Source organism: Petaurus breviceps, unplaced genomic scaffold (assembly GCF_028583685.1).
Source record: "Petaurus breviceps papuanus isolate PSGF00001 unplaced genomic scaffold, PetGlider_PUasm1.0 140, whole genome shotgun sequence".
Taxonomy (NCBI): Eukaryota; Metazoa; Chordata; class Mammalia; order Diprotodontia; family Petauridae; genus Petaurus; species Petaurus breviceps.
The window spans coordinates 41,708,722-41,728,006 of record NW_027185698.1 but is presented as its reverse complement, the minus strand read 5'-3'; the positions used below and the strand labels follow the sequence as shown (position 1 = coordinate 41,728,006).

Here is a 19,285-nt window from a genome sequence, read left to right as displayed (position 1 = left end):
TTGCCTCTAGCAAAAATGTAATTTATTCTCTCTGATGATTTAGTTAGCTTAAAAGAGTGGCTACATTTAACATTTTTGCCTTATAAAAAGGGTTCTGGTTGACCAAGTTGTATCCAAGTAAGTTCGTCTCTGTGAAGGGTCATGGAAGCATGTGGCATTGTAGCTACAAGTAATTACAGCCAGAAGGTAAGTTAGATTATTAAAAACTTCTAAAGTCTTGAGAGACATGGCCACCAGTTCTGCCTAACCAAATCAGGAAAACAAGGACCTGTGCTCACCTCATCTTCTGGAATGTAACTTTTGTCATCGTGGTTATTAATTTTAAGTCAGTGGAGGGCCGAGGGTTTAGGGTGTGTTCAGGGAGCTGCTTTCTACCTTTGGTATCCACCTGATTCACCTAACTCTCACCTTTGGCTCCAAGAAACTGTAGCATGTGCAGTGACCACACCCTGGTAAACCATCTTGACAGATGGACTGACCATGTTGAGGGTGACTGGCAGGCCTCAGATTTGTCAGTGAGTTAGTAAATGTCTACCCCAAGCATATGAAGATTTCCTCTGGTGGAACAGGCAGATGAGAACAGTTTGTTCCCGTAGTCTTGGAGGAAGCTAAAGCAAGCCCTGTGGGGCTCTTAGAGATTGCTTAGACATCAGAGATGCCAAGGTCATCTACTGTGTCCTGAGCCATCACCAGTTGCCTTGGTTTTATCTTGTCACTAGACTGTGGTAGCTCTGGAAGAGAGAGAGTGAGGCCGATGATTTTGTACAATTTTGCTTCATTTAAATCGAATTTATGCACAAATCAAAGGGCATCATACATACTGTTTCACCGTTTTTACGTATCTCAAAGTCCTATGGCAACAGGCATGTGATGAAGCAGCAGGTGCAGATACGCTGGGAGCTGTAGTCACAACCTGGGACATAGGCAGCCCAAGCCATAGGGTCATCTTCTCACTGGAAGCAGCAGTGGGATTCAGCACCGCCCTGTGTGTCTAATCAGCCTTTTAAGCACCACACTGCTCACCTCTTGGTGGGAGGAAGGAGCTAGAAAAGTTGCCCTAAAAATTGTCTGTTTACCCAACCCTGGCCTGCTTACCATGGCAGGCAGGGATCCCACTCTGAAGTCAAAATGCAAAAAATGTACAAAAACTTCTGCAAAGATAATTCCACTTACCCATGCTGCATAGAATATGTGCACTCTTGTGGACAACATGAAATAGCTCTTGTTGCAAGAGAATTTGGCAGGTTTGACATCCAAATAGCAACTCTGAGTGAAACAAGGCTGGTAAATGATGACCAGCTTACTAAAGTTGGATCTGGATGCATGTTTTTCTGAAGTGGTCACAGTGAAGGGGAGCACCATGAAGCTGGCATAGATTTTGCAATCAAAACTATATTAGTTAACAAGCTTATATGCCTCCCAGAAGGAGTAAACGACATGCCCATGACAATGTGATTGCCACTTGTAGGAAAGCGCCATGCCACGCTCCCACTACAATAAACCCTGATGAGATCGAAGAAAAATTTTATGAAGACCTGGAGACTCTCATCATCAGTGTGCTGAAAGAGGACAAGCTTATATTTCTGGGTGATGTTAATGCAAAACGAGGCATAGAATATCAGACATGGCAGCAAGTCCTTTGGGAGGAATAGAGTTGGAAACAGCAAAAGCAATGATCACTTACTACTGAAGACTAGTGCATCTCATGACCTTATCACCAACACTGTCTTCCATTTACCCAAATGAAATTAAACTTTGTGGATGCACCCTCATAGCAAATGTTGGCATTTAATAGAATATGTCATTATGAAGAAAAGAGACAGGATGTGAGAGTGATGAAGGCCATGTGTGGCACAGACTGCTGCACTGATAATAGACTTATCCTCTCCAAGCTAAATATTCCCATTCAGCAGAAGTGATGGCTCCAAAGCAGGAGGACTGCCTGAAGATTTTGTGTTAGCAGACCAGAGCCTTTCTCTGAGTGGGGACAGCTCACTGATAACTTGGAGGAAAGCTGAGCCTTTACATGATGGGCAGCAATGGAGCAGAAGAGTGATGGGCTACATTCAGAGATTTGGTGTGTTGTACTGCGTTTACTCATCTGGACCACAACCCTTGCAAAATGTCAAGACTGATTTGACGAAAATCGTGGGGAAATTGAGAAGCTGCTAAATGAAAAACAACAACTCCACAGGGTTTGCCAGGAGGATAGTTCATCTGTCTTTAAGGAGGCAGCATTTAATTCCATCAAAGTTAAAGTACAAGCAAAGCTCAGAGAGATGCAGGATTCTTGGCTCAATAAGAAGGCAGATGAAATTCAGTTTTATGCTGATAGTAACAATCCAAAGCACTTTTATGATGCCCTGAAGGTTATTTATGGACCAGAGACAAGAAAAAAGAAGACTCTAGGGAAAGAAAACCACACAACTTGAGCCTCAGAGAAAGAAGTCAGTTTGGGGTTTTAGGGAGTAGAGAAAGTGAGGCTAACTGGATCAGAAGCCGTGGGTTGGAAGCTTTGGGGAGGTAAGGTTTGAAACCTCACTGAAATGGGCAGCCTGAGAGACCTTGACAAAGACCTGTTGATTGACAATGCCAGGCTGAGGAGTTGTGGCTCAATGCAGTAGAGAATACGAAGATTCCATGTATGTTCTTGAATAAGGAGTCATGTGATAAAACATAAACACACCCACACATAAAGCAAACCCACACAGGTGGGTTTGTGCATGTGTGAAGTCCTTTGACACACATTTGTTATTGGTAATGCCACTCAGAATCATTTCTCACACTATGATGAAACTGTCAGAATTGCAGTTATTCAGAATGAAAGTGGCACTTTAGAATTGTAGGTGTGTTTAGATGTTTATCCTAAGAGTTATTGTCACAGAGAAACTGGATCTCACCCCCAGTGTAACAGTTGCCTGTCTGGTTGTTAATTCGCAGTTGTGTGAATCTGCACAGCCAGCAGCATGTCCTGGTGACCTGTGCTGCTGCCTTCTACCTTATGGAAAATTATCCCCTGGATGTAGGCCCAGAGTTTTCTGCTGCAGTAATACAGGTGAGCTGAGACTGGGTAGCCAAAACCTTAAGAGAACCCTTCTTTTAGGAGAATTCAGTATGTAGAACAACCTCTCTTTTCTTCTTTCCTATCAACTGTTTTTATTAATTATATCATGTATGAATTTTTTTGTGTGTGTTCCTGTCAAACTGAGAAACAAGCCTTAACAGGAAGCCAAGTTGAGAGGGTGTTGACTTCCTCTTCCTGAAAGCCTTTCTTCCTGTTGTTTCAGATGTGTGGAGTGATGCTCTCTGCCAGTGAAGAATCCACTCCGGCCATTATTTATCATTGTGTCCTGAGAGGTTTAGAACGACTTCTTCTTTCAGAGCAACTCTCCAGGCTGGATGGAGAGTCCTTAGTTAAGCTCAGCGTTGACCGAGTGAATGTGCACAGTCCTCACCGAGCTATGGCAGCCCTGGGCTTGATGTTAACTTGCATGTATACAGGTCTGGAGTTCATGATGAACTTATATGATTAATGTCTATTGAAGTAAGAGAGAACGAGCCTATAGGAAGCCTAGGCCTTGCTGAACTAAGCAGCTTTCTAGGAATCTCACTTCTTCGAAGTGACCCACAAAACTCTGGCTCAGAGCTGATGGGTTTTCTTTTTTAAACTTTACTTATCTTTAAAACCCAACCTGAATGCCTGACTTCTGATTTTTTTGGTCCCCAATCCTTTTTGTCTTTCTGGATGCAGAGACCACCACACATGATCAGTGATTACCTTTTTCCTTCTGCTGCTAACTTAACTTGGTATTTGGATCTAGTGCAACTTCTTGGATTTGTTTACAAGAAAAAAGAGCAATAATAAATATCAGGAATAAAGTTTCAGGGAACTGAAAGTATATATAAAAGAAAACTACATAGCACAGACAGGGTGGTACTTAACCTTCTTAAGTTACTTTTTAGCTCACGTTTCCTCAGGCCTGCCTGGGCCAGTGCTTTCCTAGGCCTAGACCCCATACTATGCTGTGCTTGATCCCCTTCTGATCTCAGAAAGAATAATATTTTTTACCTCAGAATACTCATCCTCCCTTCCCCAACTGTTACTGGCCTATCTAGGACCTCTAGACCAAGCTGGTTCATAAAAGCTTATTTGTTTTTAAATTCTGCAATCTCAGCCAACCAGGAATTCTTGTGATTGTTGCTAGGCTATTAATGTGACACTTTCCTGCTCAGTCATTGATGAACTAAGTATCTCTCCATTTTCAATCCAATATGGAGAAAGGAAAAATAAATCTTGAAACATATAATTATTTTTGTGCCCAGTGACCCAGAATGAAGACAAGATTCATTGCCATTTCATTCCTTATGTTCATAAAAATGTGCATACCTACTCTTCCTCAACAACAGAAGTTGAGGAAAACTATGAGAACACGAGTCCCTTCTGTGTTATTTCGGGAGGATATTGTTCCTTGTTGTGGTTCTGTATCAATAAAGAAGAAAGAATGCTGGTCTTGGAGCCAGAGGACTTGAAATGCTGAAATTCTTGGCTCTTATGACCTCAGTTTAAGTCTTAGTACTGGTACTTCCTAGCTGAGTTTGCCAGACTCTAGTTCTTTCATTTGTGAAAAAGGAAAAATCCTGCCTCTTGTGCCTGCCTCCCTCTTGAAGTGAAGAGCAAATAAAAGAATGCATTTAAGCATTGGAATTGCCCTGCATGTATTAAGTTTAAAGTTTTTTACATTCTCAGTCACTTGATCTGAGTTCATTTAAGAAGTTTTGAATGAGTAGTTACTGTGAAGAAGGCCCTATAGGTAAGCCTATTTGGTTTTTCTTACCAATTAAACTTACTCTTGAATGATTTTATTCTAGGAAAGGAGAAAATCAGCCCTGGCAGAACCTCAGACCCCAACCCCACTACCCCAGACAGTGAGTCAGTTATTGTTGCAATGGAGCGGGTATCTGTTCTCTTTGATAGGTAAGCCTTTATAATTTGAATTTTCCACCTTGATATATCTTTTACCCTTAAAGGCACTGTTGGTTTAGCTAAGGAACAATGGCATTTGAATGTATTTTTTCTTCTTGTTAGCACTTGTGTTGTAATAATGCTAATATTTCCCATTTGTAACCTGATTAGTCACTAATGTTTTCACGACCACCCACCATGAGCTTCATCTGTCATAGAACTCTTGGTTGACAGGCCAACTCTAGGGGCAGTTCACAGGAGGAAATCCCCACCAGTCAATGTTTCTCCAAAAGAAGCGTTATGATTAGTGTCTTAAATTGGTTTTAGGGTAATGCTGAGTGATCATTGCATCATTCATAATGAGAGAGTTTGTACCCCATAATTGGGTAGCATCCTAAAGTGACACCATGCTGAAATTCATAGAGAATGCTGTAGACTTTGTACTGGAACTCTTTCCAATAATAAAAATATTGGTTAAATTTTTCTGTATTTCCTGAGGAGAAACCACACTGCATCAGCAGCCTAGGATCCAAACCATATTTGGTTTTTTTTTTTTCTGTTGCTGAACATCTTCTAAAGGGCCAAGTTGTAAATGCAATTGAGCTTTTGAGGAGAATGAGAAGGTGGCATTCATTATATAATGGAATGTGTGCTGGGTGGAGAATCTGAATACCAGGGTTTATTCACATTCTACCTCCAGTGTTTATTGACTGTTTGACCTTGAGCAACATACTTCATGAAAGCTTTCTGACTCAGTTTCCTCATCTCTCTGGTGGGCATAGTAAAACTTGTACTAGGCGCTTCCAAGGACTCTTGTGAAGAAAGCTCTTTGTGAACTTTAAAGCACTCTAGGCATTCAAGCTGTTATTGGAAAGGTCTGCAGGTCTTCATTAAATGGTGGTAATGGTGGTAATTGTACCTGTGTGCACTTGAGTTATCATTCTTGGTTTTAAAGATTTTATTCTAAATGACCTTAGTGTGCCAGTGCTGTGACCTCCATTAACTCTCTCAATTCTCCATTGTCCTTCATTGAGCACAGTCTTGCATCATGCCATTCAGAGATGGAATGAGTCCTTAGAGATCACCTATTGTAGCCCCCTTTTTGTATTGATAAGAAAACATTTCCAGGGTTACACAGATATTAATTGGCAGAGCTAGAATTTTAGCTCAAGTATTCTTGACTCCAAAGATACCATACATGACCCTACAAATTCAGTAGTTGCTTTATTGAAGATGGATTTTTCAAAGTTGGCAGAAGCCTGATATTCTTCAAGGTACTGTAGTATTCTTCACACTGTCAGGGTGTGCTCTGGTTATATTGGAGACAAATCAGAATATTGTCTAAGAGATAAGTAACCAGATGAGTACAAGACATTTCTATTGACAACATTAAATAAATAACTTGAAGTTTACTGGGGAAATTGAAGCTCCTAGAAGACTTCATTCTGTGTGAAGTATCCATATCTTCTTTGGACTCCTGTCTTCTGCTCATTTCTTAACTCTACTCCAGTGGGCCAAGACTAGGCTGTAGGGCCCTGAAAGAGAAAGCTTTATAAGCATTTATAAAAGTCTAGGGTATGAGGGAGTAGTCAAGGAATGCACCAGTGTATGTTAGAGCCTAATCCCAGATCTGTCTTTTTTTTTACCAGAAAGATGAGGGTGTAGTGGCTGAGGCAGGAAGGGTGATAGATAATCCCCCTTTGTAGGTTTGTTGTGTTGTCTTCCTTGGGACAAGATACATTACTTACCAATGATGATTGTTAACCACCTGGATGTCCTCTGCCTATGACAAATCCCCAGAGATGACTTTAGCTAGCGTTTTGGGTGTCAGTAAACAGAAGGTGATGGTATGAGCATCTGGGAGTAAGGAAACCTAAATACTGGTCCCAGCTCTGTCCCAGCTAATTCACTGTGTGACTTTGGGACCCATCCTCTTCTGGGCCTCAGGGTCATCATCACTGAACCAAAGGAGTTGGAGTAGATGATCTTAGTATTCCTGACTTCTATGATTTTATGTTAATTTAAAAGCATTTTTCTTGTGTGATGATTGCTTGATATTTAACTTTTTTCAACTTGATATTCATCCAAGCAAAAATAATGGATAATTACATTGTTGATCTTCCCAAAGGCATAAAGGGAAGTGAATATACTTTCAGTTGTTTTGTCTTTCCAGAGTTGTCACCCCAGAACACTTTGGGGGTATGAAATACACTGAGGGAGCTTATACTTGCTGGTCCAGGGCTTTTTGAGTATGAAGATCCCTAGAAAAGGCAGGAGTTGGACTTTGGGAGTAAAACAGGAAATTAAGCCTATTTTCTTTGAAGAAAGTTGTTGCATGTAGTATTGATTTGTAAGTAATTTCATAGTTAACATTTTAGAGGGAAAAAGATTACTGGCACCAGCATTTTTTTATGTAATTCCTAGACACGTTACAGAAAACGGCAGGGTTCTATAGAACATAATTTGAGAAATGCATTAGCAGATGACTCTGTGTGTGTGTGTGTGTGTATTTAATCTCTAAATCAAACACATGTGGAAATGTGTCCCATAGCCAACTTCGTAGTGGACATTTTTTTCAGCCTCGTAGTTGTAGCATGTACCATTAATATAGATAATGCTGGGGGAAAAGAAAGTGAAATTCTCTGAACATCTTCAGGTAGGTGAAGGAATGTGTACTCATTGAACAGGTTGGGATTTTTTTGGTCTGCCTGCTTAGGCTAGGAGTAGAATCTATGAATGAGATATAGATTGGATATTAGGACTACTTTTCAAACTTACTGGTAGACTCCGGAAGAATTTACTGAGAATGGTCATCAGGATTTTGGGATTGCTAAAGCAGGCAACTGCCTTTGTTGTGTAGTTCAGCTACAGTCCTGCCAGAGTTGGAGGGAGAAGCTGGAATAATGCTGCTTAGTCTTTTCCTCTCAGACCATTCCAAAGGGTTCAGGGAGTCAGGGGCTCCTAACCTGCCCTGCTGTTCCCATTTGTACCTGGCCAGCATGGGGAGTTGATGGGGATAACTCACTACAATTGATGTAAATAGTGGTATTTTCCTTGATTCATTGATTTGTTCACCCATCTTTTAAAAGCACCTACTGTGTGCAGGACTTTCCTATACACTGTGGGAAATTGAGAGAAAAATGTAACACTGCCCTAGTTTCAGGGAGTGCCCAGTAAAGCAGTGAGAGGTAGGGACTGTGCACAAGTAATTTAATACAGAGTATGATGCTTATGGTAGATAGATTCCGTGGAGGGTTCTTGGGTAACAGATCACTCTGCTTTAGGGGAATTTGGAAATGCTTTCTGGTGGGGGCAGTATTTGAGCTGGGTCTGGGATGAATAGGATGAGTAGTATTTTTAGGAGTAGAAATTTAGGGGAAGAGTACTTCAAGGTAAGAAGAGAGTATTTGCTTTTTCTTAAATATTGTTATTAATATTTGCCAGAAATAAAATATCTAATTAATAATAATATAATAACTCATGGTAGAGATGTTGTGGTATAGCATATACCTTGACTAGGAATCAAGAAGACCCAGACTGCAGCCCCACCTCTGACTCATCCAAGCTTTATTACCCTGGCCAAGGGACTCAACCTCAACCTTTCAGAGCTTGGTCAGATTTCTTGAGATTTTGAAGTTGCAGGGCAACTTTGTCAGAGGAGTTTCCTCCTCTGATGACAATCTCTGATGAGTTCAAATAAATCTACTGTAGCTCATGAAAACTCATGTGGGATCTCTTCAGCTTACTGGCCCTAAAGGTCTAGGGCACTCTCAACCTCATGAAGCCAGTTCAGGGCAAAGTGCTGCCAGATGAGGTAGACTTAGGAGCAGGAGTACCCTGTATTCCAAAGATCAGTCTTCTGATTCATGAATTAAATCATTTCCTCTCCACAATCCTGACATCTCTTCTCTTTCTTCACTTAGGATCAGGAAAGGATTTCCCTGTGAAGCCAGAGTGGTGGCACGGATCCTTCCTCAGTTTCTAGATGATTTTTTCCCTCCCCAGGATGTAATGAACAAAGTTATTGGAGAATTTCTATCGAACCAGCAGCCATATCCACAGTTCATGGCAACTGTTGTATATAAGGTAGTGTGTTCTTGGTTGGTTTTCATAAGCACAAAATTTAGGTTATTTTGAAAAATAAGTTTTAAGATTATCAAATTTTCTAGAAAGCTGTTTCCATATTTTAGCCTGTTTTCCATTCATGTATAATAAACCCTGATGGTTCTCTCTAATGGCCCGGAGTTCTCAAAAGCTAAGCCAGTGGAATACAAACTCTGGCAATGCTATTACCAAACCAGAAAAGGTTTAAGAACAGGCTTCATGATAGGTCTGTCCTACAAAGGTCAACCTAGATAAATGTAAAGGGGTTCATCTTTAAAGAGTTGGCCACCAAGGAATGAATTCTTTAGCCCTAGAAATGCTTGAATATACTGCAGTCTGGATCAGTGGAGGAGAACCCTTCCACACTAATTAAACTATGTGTTCTGGAAGTACTGAAATGATACTAAGTTAATTTGACTCATTAGACTTTGCAATTTAGCAAGATTCCATTCTAACAGACCTTTTTCTTTGATTTAAGTAAATTGTTTTATTTTCATGTCATTTATTTTGTGTTTAAATCATTTGAGCTTCTTTTGATATATGGTGTTAAATATTGGTCCATACCTAGTTTCTACCAGACTCCTTTCCCGTTTTTCCAACAGTTTTAGTCAAATAGTGACTTCTTGCCCCAATAGATAGAATCTTTGGGTTTATCAAACACTAGATTATTGTGCTCATTTTTCCTGTATATTGTGTACCTAATAATAGGTATATTATTGTAAAAGTCTATGGCTGTAGGACCTATGTAGCTGTAGGAGTCAGCAAGAGGGTTCAAAGGGCATCCTAACGGGCCTTTTTCAAAAGCTTGGCTCTATTTCAACAGTTATCTTCTTAAATATTCTCTTTTCCTTTGTTGTTAAAGACTTCAGTTTCCCACTGAAACATATTGGATGCGTTGTTTTTCAGGTGTTTCAGACGTTACATACCACAGGACAATCATCCATGGTCCGAGACTGGGTGATGCTCTCCCTCTCAAACTTCACTCAGAGGACCCCAGTTGCAATGGCTATGTGGAGTCTCTCCTGCTTTTTCGTCAGTGCATCCACTAGTCAGTGGGTTTCAGCAATGTATCCTCTGCTTGGTCTCGCCATCATGTCATTAGTTTCCACACTTGTTTCTTGTCTTGTGTTAGTACTCCAGAACCTGAAACATACATCGTTTCCACATTCTTGGTTTTTTCCCAAGAGTGCGTTTTCAGAGGACTGGATCATTAGGGTTTAATCTCCCCCTCTCCCCACCCCCAAGTCAAAGGGGAACTTACATTCATTTTGAAGATGTTGGCCTTTTTTTGTTTATTGTTAATAAGATAAATGTGAGAAAAGAGCACTTAGGATTGCTTTATTAAAAGGAATATCAATTTTGAAGCAGGTTTTAAGGCTCTAGTCTCTGAAGACATTTTCAATGCTTAGGATAGTGGGTTGTTTTTTTTTTAACTGATGCTGCTTTTCATTATTTTTGTTGTCAATGTGCCCCATTCCGCTCTCTTGGCCAAGATGCCAAGAAAAGAGTATTTGCTGGAATTCCCACCCTAAAAGCCAAAGTCATACTTCTGGCAACCTTCCCCCTCAGACAAACCACAATAGCCTTAAAGTAGTTCAGCTGCTCTAGCGATGACAGGGTGACATCACCCAGAGCCACTGGAGTAGCCAACGGAGTGAGGCCATGGCACTGCCCAGCACACATTACACACGGAAAAAGGCAGAGCACCGAGAGGAAGCTCTGCGGAGGGAAGACGGGCCTTGGTAAGTCATCTCCCAATGGAACTTGTCCTGGCTCAGCTTGGGCTCACGTTTCCTTTGCTAACACCTTCATAGGCCCTGTCTCATTGTGCCCTCTTGGCCACTAGCTGTAGGAGTCAGCAAGAGGGTTCAAAGGGCACTGAGTTTCTTTTATGAGAAAAGAGGTTTAGATTTTTCAGCTTAGCTTGGATTGAACTTTTTGGCTTCTAAAACATTTCTTCATTGAATATGTTTTCTTTCTCATTGATTAGCTGACATTTCCCTGCACAATCTACTGCCTGAGGGAATCCCACTTTTAGCCTCTTAGGGTTGGAAAAGAATCCCAGTGGGTGGAGAATGCCAAACTTTAAACCTTAGCATTGTTTTTCTTTTTTTCCAAATCATATGCCCTTAACTCCTTTCCCAGCCTTCCACACATCATCAGCAGGATGGGGAAGTCGGAACAAGTGGACATTAATCTTTTCTGTCTGGTGGCCATAGACTTTTACAGACATCAGATAGATGAGGAGTTAGATCGCAGGGCCTTTCAGTCTGTGTTTGAGGTGGTAGCATCTCCAGGAAATCCCTACCACCGTCTGCTGACTTGTTTGCAAAATGTCCACAAGATTGCAGCATGTTGAAAGTTCCTCGGAGCTGGACAGTGCGGGGATTGACAGCTTGGGCTGGAGTGTGGTGTGAACACAAGGCAAAACATGAGGACCCCTGGTTTCACCCTGGATGGGAGCTGGGGCCAGGTCAAGCAAAAAATTGGATTTGTGGGTTTCATGATTCTCCCATGCCGGTGTTTGCATCTCTTTTACACTATAACAGAAGTGCTTGTTTGCAATGGGGTGGCCATGGTAAAGGGACATCATTCACACATCTCGGGTAATTTTGGGGATTGAGACTGAGTTTTTACAAAAACAAAAAGCAAAGACACAATAGCTGTTTTTGTTAACTCTGTATGATATGGGCTAGTACTAAATGCAAAGTAACCAGGTGTTTATATATTTTTCTAAGTGTTCAACCTGTTCATTGTCACTGGGTTGCAACTGATCCTGAATCTTTGACAGAAGTACTTCCTTCATGCAGGTTATTGACACTGGACACTTTCACAGTTTTATGTAGCTATTATCTGGTATATAATCAAGCTTTAGAAAGTGTTTCCTAATGTCTCTCTCAAGCAGAAAGGAAAAGGAAATCCCATTTCCATGATTAACACTCCCAGCATGTAATCCCTGTCTCTTGGACTTTGGTAGACTGTGGTGTGTGGTGTGGGGGGGTATTGTGGGAGGGGGATCTGGCCCACACACAGCCATGATTTATTTTTCCTTTTTTCTTCTCAGGATTTAAAATTTGAGTATATCAGTAAAGAGATTAATTTTAACTTAAATATTTCTATATCCATGTAAAAAGTATGTACAATTGTAAAATCTGTACTGCATGATGTGCTGTACTTTGAAATGATCAGAAGCCACTTGACTGAATGTCTTTACTGCTCCTGTATTGTCCCTGCTTTCTCCCTGAATGCATCTTCTCCCCATCATTTTTCACCCATCCTAACATGCAAGTCACATTTCAGTTCAACTTGTCACCTGCTTTCTATGTTGTCACAACTGGAACTTCTGAGTTTGTGCTCAGAGCACTGCATTCAAATCATCCAAAATCATCTTCCCCACAGTGCATGAAAACACACACACAGGAAAGGATCAGAGCCTAATGGACCTTTTTCGGTCCATAGCAGCTGCTCTGGATATTTTCCTCTGACCCAGTTTTCTTTAGGCAAAGATGACTCCGTAAACCCTTCAGCCTCCTAGTGACTGAACTTGGTCTGTTACTGTTTAATAGTGGTGGCAAATGTCCATCTGGATAGGTGCAGCTGTTACGGAGGCCAAGAAGCAATTTCCTTGGTCCATTGAGTTAACAGTTCAGGCACACTCAGTATTGGGGCTTTGCCTCTTATATTAGATTTGATTTCTTAATTAGCCATCTGTTTTCCATCTCAGGATGTGGGTACCCACAAAGACCCCATGAGTATCTAGGCAGTCTCTCTTCTTTAGGATAGGTCCGTCTTGTTTCCTAGTGCCCTTGCTATATTTAACCCTTTGTTACACTTTTTCTGAGCACCTTTAGGGAAGGAGCAAACTTTCTTGTTTTCTTTACTACTTCCTGTCATCAACATCTATGCTTATTTCAGGTCTGGTCCAAATGTAACCACGGGCATACTCTCATTTTGTTTCGTGTGGTTTGAGGAGTAAGGTAGGGGTTTGGACTGTATTAAAAGCCAGCACCAAAGCCATTAGCCAAAGAGGTTATCTCCAAAGACCGGACACAAGTAATTGTTCATAAATGATCTGAGATTTGGGGGTGGGGGGGGGGAGGGTAATCAATCTGGCAGCTTATTAGAATTCCATTTCTTGGTCTGTTACTTGGGCCAGATTTCTCTTCATGGCTGTAATGGCCATGACATTTTATTCAAAGTAACTCTAAGAAGGATTTAGTGATTTGGCAGAGAGTTGCAGGTTTGGAGTTGTGGTGGGTTTTTTTATTATTATTTTTATTTTTATTTGTAAAGATCAGTGGTGTATTTAATCGAATGAGGAGTATACTGATTTTTCCTACATTTGAGGCAAAATATGTTCCTCATGACTACTCCTACTCATTCCTGCTGTGGTAGTGAGTTTTGTCCTAAGCCTCAGACCCCAATTAGTTCTTTTATGTGTTTTACAATTTAAATGGAAGTAGTATCATAATCTGTTTTCCAGAGTTTTGGGGAAAAAGAAAGTCTTCCTTGGAGCACTTTGTTTTTAGTTAACCTCATAGTAATATACCCTGAAACAACATTTAATAGGTATCTAGACCCTTATAAGGGGCTCTGCTTACAAACTGTATTTTTATAAGCTGAGAGAGATTGAGACTGAAATTGTCTTTGAAACCTACAAAATTGACTTCTGTGTGGTGGCTCAAAGACCCACCTCATCCTCCTTTCAGGCTCTTCCCTACTAAAAGAGCCCCCCTTCTGCTTGGTACATGAGTGCTACTAGCTGTCCCTTAGCTTATTTGGACATTTGAAGGAGGGAAACCTCTCTTCCTTTAAGGGTCTAAAAAGAGAAACACTGAAACTTTCTAGTGGTTAATATCAGGATTTTCCCCATCACAGGGAAAACATCTTTATCAAATCAAGACTCATGTTGTTTTCCTGTGTGTGGCAACAGTGGAGAATGATGGAGGTGCATGGTTTTGCAGGGGACACTATTAAGTATTGGGGGCGGGGAGATTGTTAAGGTTTTTTTCCCCTTTAAATTTTAACAGCCACCCTTAAGGCAGGGGAATAACTTCCCTGTTAGTTTTGGTCTCCCACTTGGCAGACATGCTTTACCCATAAAAAACCAACGCTAAGTGGTTGTGAAAAGTCATAATAATTATGAATATTGGCAAAGTTCTAGGAAAGAAGGCTTATGAATCTTTGGGGCCCTTCACATTTGGTCACTGATTTCTCATTTAAAAAGTATAGAACTCAACATTCATACTGACTTAAATATTTAAATTCTCTCATAATAACATTGTTGATTTTTGAAGTACATGCAATTTAGAACTTTCCTCCCAACTGGAATTAAAACTGTATGTACCCTTTTTGGATAGTAATTGACTTTGTCTTTTTTTTTTCCCCTGGCAGAATTAAGAATAAGACCACTCACACTGGTTCTTGAACCATTGTTCTCACCACTAGCACTAAAAACACCAGCAAAAAGACCCATAACTCTATGGCTTAAGTCCATGGAAAGATACTGACTTTTTGAAATACCTAAACACAAACCGAAAGATGAATCCAACCAGCATGCACACTATTGTTTATCTTAGAGCTATGAAGCAGAAACTCCCCTTATCTTCTATGTAAAACTTGGTTGTATATAACTGAGCAGCTGTTAGAAAAGAGGGACTTAATTTTATATGGAAAACCGCCTGACAAATAAGATTTCTGGGAGAAAAAATACACTTGGCTTTATTAAGTTCCAAATATTTAAGCAGATATTCAATCAAAATAAGTTTTAATTAAAATCATTTATTTCACAACATTAATTTCTTACTTTTTTCCTATGGAAAATGTTGAGAAATATAGTATTTTGGGAGCTAGGTAGAATAGTACAGAAGTAAATTAAATGTACCTGTTATCAAGGGACATCCCTTCCTTTCCAGTGTGACCTGGCTTATTTGTGATGTTGTTTCTTATTGCCAGGACTGAACAGCTTTCTCCAACTAATTGCAAATACATTCTCCCTTTCTCCCCACCCCTTTCTCCTTTATGTTGGCAAATCCATTCTTTATAGAGAAAAGGATTAACATGAAAGACTTCCTGTCATTGTCTACAGGGAATACAGCACCCCGACTGAACTCCAAATCCAGCTACCAAACAGGTGGTCATTTAATTAGCCACCTCACAGCCTTCCGAATCTTTTGTATTAAGTAAGCCCTTCCTAGCAGGGCATCACAGTGAACCTTACTGCATACCATAGGACAAGACAACATGGCCCTGGTTAAAAAAGCAAGCAAACAAACAAAAATGTTTCATGTGCGGTATGCTTCCTGAACTGAGAGATGTGCTCAGGTGTAATGAATTATAAGTATAGCAATATCTTTTAGTTCACAATCAGCTACAAGTTTCAGATCTTTTTTGTTTCGATACCTTCTCTCCCTTCCCCCACACTCCCACACCCTCTTTACAAATAAAATGCCTTTGGTTTTGGAAGTCCCTACTATGCAACATGCCTGAAAAAAAATCACTGGCTGTTTGAGTCAGCTGGAATGTGACTCTGGGAGGCACTAGCTTTATTTTGTATAGGACAAGTGCTGGGGTGGGGGGAGATGACAAAGGACACTTTTAGGCCAAGGGGCAGAGTAGGATGAGGCCATTATGTTGGCTGCCATTTTGAATTCGGGATGTTGATGTGTTTAAGGTGGGAAAGGGAAATGATACCTTCCAGCTGGGGAATCCCAACAAAGATTGAGTGAGGAGTGGAAGAGGACAGGGCTGAGGCAGGAATTCTACCTACTATCTCTGTGGGCCAATTGGAGAGGGTAGGTCCTACAAAGACACCACTTTTTAAGATGTCCTTAAGGCAGCCTCTGTTGCTCACAAACTGTTCCTACCCTAGAATGAAGCTTTGCCATATAGATTATTAGGCAAGTTTCAGCTAGAGGAACTAGAACACCTCCCCCCACTCCTTGAGAAGGATGGCATGGGCCAATAATAGCATTGCTCTGAGAGGAATCTGTCATGTTGGAAGGCAGTCTCTGCGAGGTGTTTTACCCTCTCTCATCTACTGCTTTTGTGTATGGGCCTCTTTCTATTTCCAGCAGCTTTTGCCTAAGGGCTTCCAGACTGAACAAACAGCTGGAGGGGCAGAAGCTTGGTCATTGTCTAACCTTCCACATCTTTTGTCATCACTACCCTCAAAACTAAGAGGGCTATGATGGGTGAGGCCTGGAGCCCAGACATACATGTAGCTGTGCCCACTGAATAGAAAAAATATTTAATTTAGACATGTTCACATTTTGAAAACTGCTAAAAATATTGCACATTCAAGTGAAAGAGAATAAAATTTAAATTGTTGCTGTAAGAGGCTTGCTCTGGTTATTTCAAACCAATTCAGACCCTAACTTTCCATCAGTTTTTTCTGAAACAGTTTCCTCAGTGTGTCTGTAGAGGTGAATTTGGGCAATAAACTCTGTTGGTACCTCTTAGGAAGTCATTTTGATTGGAATAATTTGCCAAAATAGAACCTAAACAATTTCCATTTCAACAGCAAGAAGAAGCATGAAGGATACATTTGCAGGTAAAGACAGCCTGATTTTTGCAATAAGGGAGGCTGAAGACTGTTCCAAGGCTAATTTACCGGCTGTTATGCTTTTCATTAGGTTAATTGAAAATTAAACTGTGGGTGGTCTTACTGCCCAACAGACACAAGTTACAAAAGCTCTTATGGTTAAGTGACATCTTAATTTAATTACATGGAGAGCTCGAGTCATTTTGGCACTTTTTTTTTTTTTGGCTGTATTTGGCCTGTGTTGTGCATAAAAAGGCCAAGGGGGTCTGAAAGGACTGGAAACCCTGTACTTGCACTCACATAGGAACAAATGCTGGAGCCACCTTGGGTGCCAGGTTGATATAGGTGGTGTCATTAAAGGGCTACCAGATTTTCTTGCCCCAGTACACCTCTTTGTGAAGCTGGATGGAAAAAAAAAGTTGACTGGCGTAGGGGAAAAGGGAGCATGAGACTGGTGTGCATGTTCACCTATGTGGAGTCTACTCAATTCAGGCTGGAGACTATCCTGAGGAAATTAGTTTTATGTCATTTCCCCTTTCAGGTCCTCAGTTCCTTCCTCAGACAAATAAGGTGTTTAAACAAGAACAAGACAATCTCAGGACCCATCTAGCTCCAGATTCTTTGACTAGGTAGGAATCACTGCATGACAGGTGAAACAATCATGAGCCTGCAGGCCCAAACTTGAGCTCCACTTCCAAATTACTGGTATATTTTCAAGTTTAAAGGGTTTGATTTTGCTTGAGGAAAGAAGGTTCTGGCATGGCCTCAGGGGCATCTGAGGTCAGGAGGACTTTTCAAGGAAACAACTTACGAGAATAGACAGTCTGCCTCAGTTTCTTCTTATGTGGTGTTGGAGAAACTTCATCACCCCCTTCCATCTATGGTGGCTTCTGCCAAAAGAGGGTATTGTGCCCAGAATTCATGACCAGTGAACCATAATGTCACTCTTTTACCAAGGTGTCTTCTTGCTTTGGCCATCTGAGTCCCACCAGGCCACACTAATGATTGACTGGGGAATGTTCTGATAATACAGAGTACAGTACTTCACACTGATGAACAGGTCAGTAGGGTATATCCTTTGAAGTATTGTTTTAGCAATGGACTTGAGTTCCACTGGGTTGTTGGCCGTGGAACTGATTTTTATTTCTCTCTTCAAAGCCTTTTCAGTATTAAACCCATGGCCTTGGTTTATTCAGGTGCCCTGCTCTAAGCAGGAATTAAGAGATTTACATAGCTTTGTATGTAAATGTAGGGAAATAGGCCTTGAGATTCCACTATGCCATGCTGCATCACTATTGAGGTCTGGTTGTGTTTTATTTACTGGTTTGTGATTGGGACCTTAGGTAAGTCTTTTAATCACTCAAGCTTTCACATCATCTAAAAATGAGGTTAATTGAGGCACATAAAGACTGAAGTGCATAAAGAATTAAGGTTCCTTCCAGTTCCTATAGTAAGATTCTATGCAGCCAAAAACATTCTCAGTTCAACCAGCCCTTATTAAGTATCTGCTTTGTGAAAGGCCCTGGGCAAAGGATACAAAGATAAGAGAATGAACCGACCCAGCAGTCAAGAAGCGGACTTATTTTGTCCTGCTGGGGTGGCGGTTGGGGAGTAAATATGATATATGCACAAATAAGTACAAAAAAAATCTAATAATGGGACATCAGGGAAGGCCTCATGGAGGAGAGGTGGTACAAAGTACACCTAGAAGGAAGCTAGGGATTCCATGAGGCAGAGGGTGAGGAGAGAATGTATGCCAGGTATGGAAGATCACACATACTAAAGGCTCAGAGACTTTATGGGGAATAGCTAGCAAGCCAGGTGTCCAAGAATGGAGATTTCATGAAAGAAAGCTAGGATACCTGGGAGTCAGAGTGTGGAGCCTTTTAAGGGCCAGGCCTAGGGGCCTTGTGTTTTTTCCTGGAGGCAATAGGAAGCCCCAGAAGATTTTAGAATAGAAGAGTAACTGGCTAGATCTTTGTTTTAGGAACCACAGTTTGGCAGTGTAGGGTGGGTTAACAAAAGGGAGAATTTAGAAGCGGAGAGAGCAATTAGGAAGCTATTAGAATAGTTCACTTGAAAGGTGAGGAGACCCTGACGTATTTTAGATACTGTGTGAGCTGGGGAGAAGGGAATAGAAGTAAGAGATAAGGAAGTAGTATCAATAAGCCTTGGCAACTGAATGGAGAGGAAAATGAAAGAAGGAAGAGTCAGGAATGATTATGAACCTAGCTGATTGTAGAGATGGCAGTGGCATCAACAGAAATGAGTAAGGTTAGAAGAAATAGGGATTTGGGGGAAAATATAACTTCTATTTTGGACTTGTTGAGTTTGAGATACTCATAGGATATTCAGGTAGAGATATTCAGCATGCAGTCATTAATGCAGGGCTGGAATTCCAGATACAGAATAGATAGAATTAAGAGTCATCTGCATAGAGGTAATTGAACCCATGAGAGATGATGAAATTACCAAGAGAACAAAAAGGGAAGAAAGCCAATTACAGAGACTTGGAAGGTGTTCGCACTTAGGAGGCAAGAGGTCAATGATAATTTATCAAGAGACTGAGAAGGAGCATCAGATAAGTAGGGAAAAAATCCGGGACCCTCTCTCTTACTGTAGCCTAAGATTACATTAGCTTCAGTGACCATCATATCACACTGCTAATTCACATG

General features: G+C 40.9%; 1 protein-coding gene across 3 annotated transcripts in view; it reads left to right on the top strand.

The window, feature by feature from the left end:
- Positions 1-16,403, top strand: part of HTT (huntingtin) — a 228,883-nt gene extending 212,480 nt beyond the window's left edge. For 2 of the 3 annotated variants that reach the window (XM_069070716.1, XM_069070714.1), the window contains 6 exons: positions 2,941-3,055; positions 3,288-3,501; positions 4,870-4,975; positions 8,887-9,049; positions 9,974-10,134; positions 11,213-16,403. In XM_069070716.1, the coding sequence (XP_068926817.1) occupies positions 2,941-3,055; positions 3,288-3,501; positions 4,870-4,975; positions 8,887-9,049; positions 9,974-10,134; positions 11,213-11,426 (973 nt within the window). In that variant the 3' untranslated portion in view covers positions 11,427-16,403. Of the gene's footprint in view, positions 1-2,940; positions 3,056-3,287; positions 3,502-4,869; positions 4,976-8,886; positions 9,050-9,973; positions 10,135-11,212 lie in introns of those variants that run through there. The other variant, XM_069070719.1, reaches the window with a different exon arrangement.
- The last annotated feature ends 2,882 nt before the right edge of the window (positions 16,404-19,285 follow it).